At 47.5% G+C, this 2,384-nt stretch overlaps 1 protein-coding gene across 1 annotated transcript; it reads left to right on the top strand.

The window, feature by feature from the left end:
- The first annotated feature begins 857 nt into the window (after positions 1-857).
- LOC149192871 (uncharacterized) lies at positions 858-1,778 on the top strand. Its single transcript, XM_089407143.1, has one exon. The coding sequence runs from the start codon at positions 858-860 to the stop codon at positions 1,776-1,778; it is 921 nt and encodes a 306-aa protein (XP_089263269.1).
- The last annotated feature ends 606 nt before the right edge of the window (positions 1,779-2,384 follow it).

The following is a 2,384-nucleotide window of genomic DNA, read 5'->3' on the forward strand; positions in this document are numbered from 1 at the left end:
GAGCATGAAGAGGTCGCTGATATCAACCGGTTGACACCTCTGGATCAGCATCCGGTTCAGCCTCCTGAGACCCAGCAGCGCTCACCAGGGGAAGATGCGCCTCAGGATGGACCTAGACCTGCAAGTATAGAGACTGCTGCACCTCCCCCATCACCGCCATCGTCCTCAGAGGCTCAGGAGCACACACTGACCCCTCCGACGGACACAGCGGTTACGGGTATGTCATCTCCTCCTAACTCTTTGACATCTTATGCATCTTGCATTTCATCGGTCTCCACACACTCTGTTCCCCCTGTTACATTAACTTCACACACTCAAGCACATTCATCACTCACTTGCACGATCCCGCCCCCTCCTCCTTTGGCTCCCCCCCCTCTGATTACTTCGACCTCTGCACTATCCAAGCCATCTCCCCGTTATTCCCTTCGTCCTCGGATCAAAGACAGAGGACCGGATGTTATTGGTCTTGACCCTGTTAGTCCCCCCTCCTTCCACAAGACCACTCGTGGTCGTCCATCCCGTATCTCTAAAGCACGGCAGACTACGGATGAGGAGGTCGCCCTTGGGCGACAGCACACCTTTTTTGGGGCCCTTAGAGCGAAGGATAGCCCTCCCCCACCTTCCTCATGATAATCCTCTCTTACAATTGTAGAGGGTTTGCTAGTTCAGCCAAAAAACTAACACTCCGGAGGTTATTAACCTCGGATCGTCTGGATATTATTTTTCTACAGGAGACCCTCTGCCAAGCGAACCACCTCATTCGCTCTCTTTCTACTTGGCTCCCGAAAGTGTCTTTCCATGCACTTGATGCATCAGGCAGATCTCGGGGTCTGGCTATAGGGGTCTGCAACAAGACTATGGACATCTGCAATTTTTGGGGAGGCAAAGGATTCATAGGCATCGATATTCATGAACATTCACTTGAAAGGGATCTCCGCTTAATAAATGTCTGTGGACCCTATTCTGATCGACTTACTTTCTGGAGATCCCTTCTTGAAAGGGGGCTCTTTCAAGCTGATAACATTATTTTGGGAGGGGACCTTAATTTCTCCCTGGGCTATTGTGAATCATGGGGGCATATGGCCCAAGTGGATACTCTCTCTGATACCATCTCCTCCCTTCTGGAGGACCACCACTGGGTTGACATACCCTCTGCTAGACTTCAGTATACCTGGACAAATAATAGGAGTGGAGATCAGAGTTTGGCCAGAAGACTCGACCGCTTCCTCATTAAAGAACGGTTATACAATGATCTACCCAGAGCTCGACAATGGGTAGGATCGGGTGGCTTATCGGATCACAGACCTATCTTTCTGGAGGTAGATGGCCTCACTCGCAAAATTAAGAGCCCCTTCAAATTCAATGCTGCATGGCTACAAGATCCATCATACATTCAGCTGGTCCATGAATACTGGCAAAACAACCCAATCCGGGAAGAAGAGGATCTGTCTACTGGCTTTGTCAGGAAGTTAACTGATCTCAAGCTGATTACTAAAAAGTGGGCACATCAGAAGAGGATCCAGGATAACCACACTCTCATGGAGGCCGAAAGGATCATCACTGAGTATGAAAACTCTTCATCAGGAACTTTCAACTCCCCGGAGAGTAAGGAGCAGTATAACCATATGCTTGCTAAACGATCTCAAATATTGAAGGAAAGAGAAGAGAGCATGAGATTGAGAAGCAGGGATATTTGGCTCACCGAGGGAGACAATAACACAAAGTTCTATCATAAATTTTCCAATGGTCGGAAACCCATCAATACTATCTTGAGTTAAAAGATGAGCATGGCCTCACCATCCCCAATCAGCAGAATTTAGCCAGGCTGGCCACTGATCACTTTAGAGGTATCTATAAGGCGCCAAGGAATGTTAATATACTGGAGATCATGAGAGTGGCTGATCTTTTTCCCAGATATGTGGATCAGGATAATTCGGAAGAGATTCTGAAGGAGGTGACCATGGATGAGCTGGAAGCAACTCTGAAATGGTTTAAAAAGGACAAAAGCCCTGGTCCAGACGGATGGACCATTGAATTTTACATCTCTTTCTTTGACATTCTGGGCCAAGATTTATTGAGTATTGTGGAGGACAGCAGGAAAAGAGGTCGGATATCATCAGCCATCAAATCCACTTTCATCGCCCTCATTCCTAAGACTGATGATCCGACCTCCTTTGATGATTTCCGACCCATCTCACTCTGTAACTGCCTTTACAAGATTATTGCCAAGATTATAGCAAACCGTCTCAAGCCCATCCTCTCTCAGCATATATCATCAGAACAGTTTGCATTCCTTCACCACAGGCAGATCCATGAGGCCATAGCTACAGCACAGGAGCTCATGCATACTCTACAAATCAAGAAGCAGAAAGGCATGATTCTCA

This window comes from Pinus tabuliformis, chromosome 2_2, assembly GCF_031772625.1.
Source record: "Pinus tabuliformis cultivar Carrire ecotype Pingquan chromosome 2_2, CPIR1, whole genome shotgun sequence".
NCBI classification, from domain to species: Eukaryota; Viridiplantae; Streptophyta; class Pinopsida; order Pinales; family Pinaceae; genus Pinus; species Pinus tabuliformis.

What these genes read in the sequence shown, in the direction of transcription:
- LOC149192871 (XM_089407143.1), top strand. Translation starts at nt 858, where the DNA reads ATGGACATCTGCAATTTTTGGGGAGGCAAAGGATTCATAGGCATCGAT.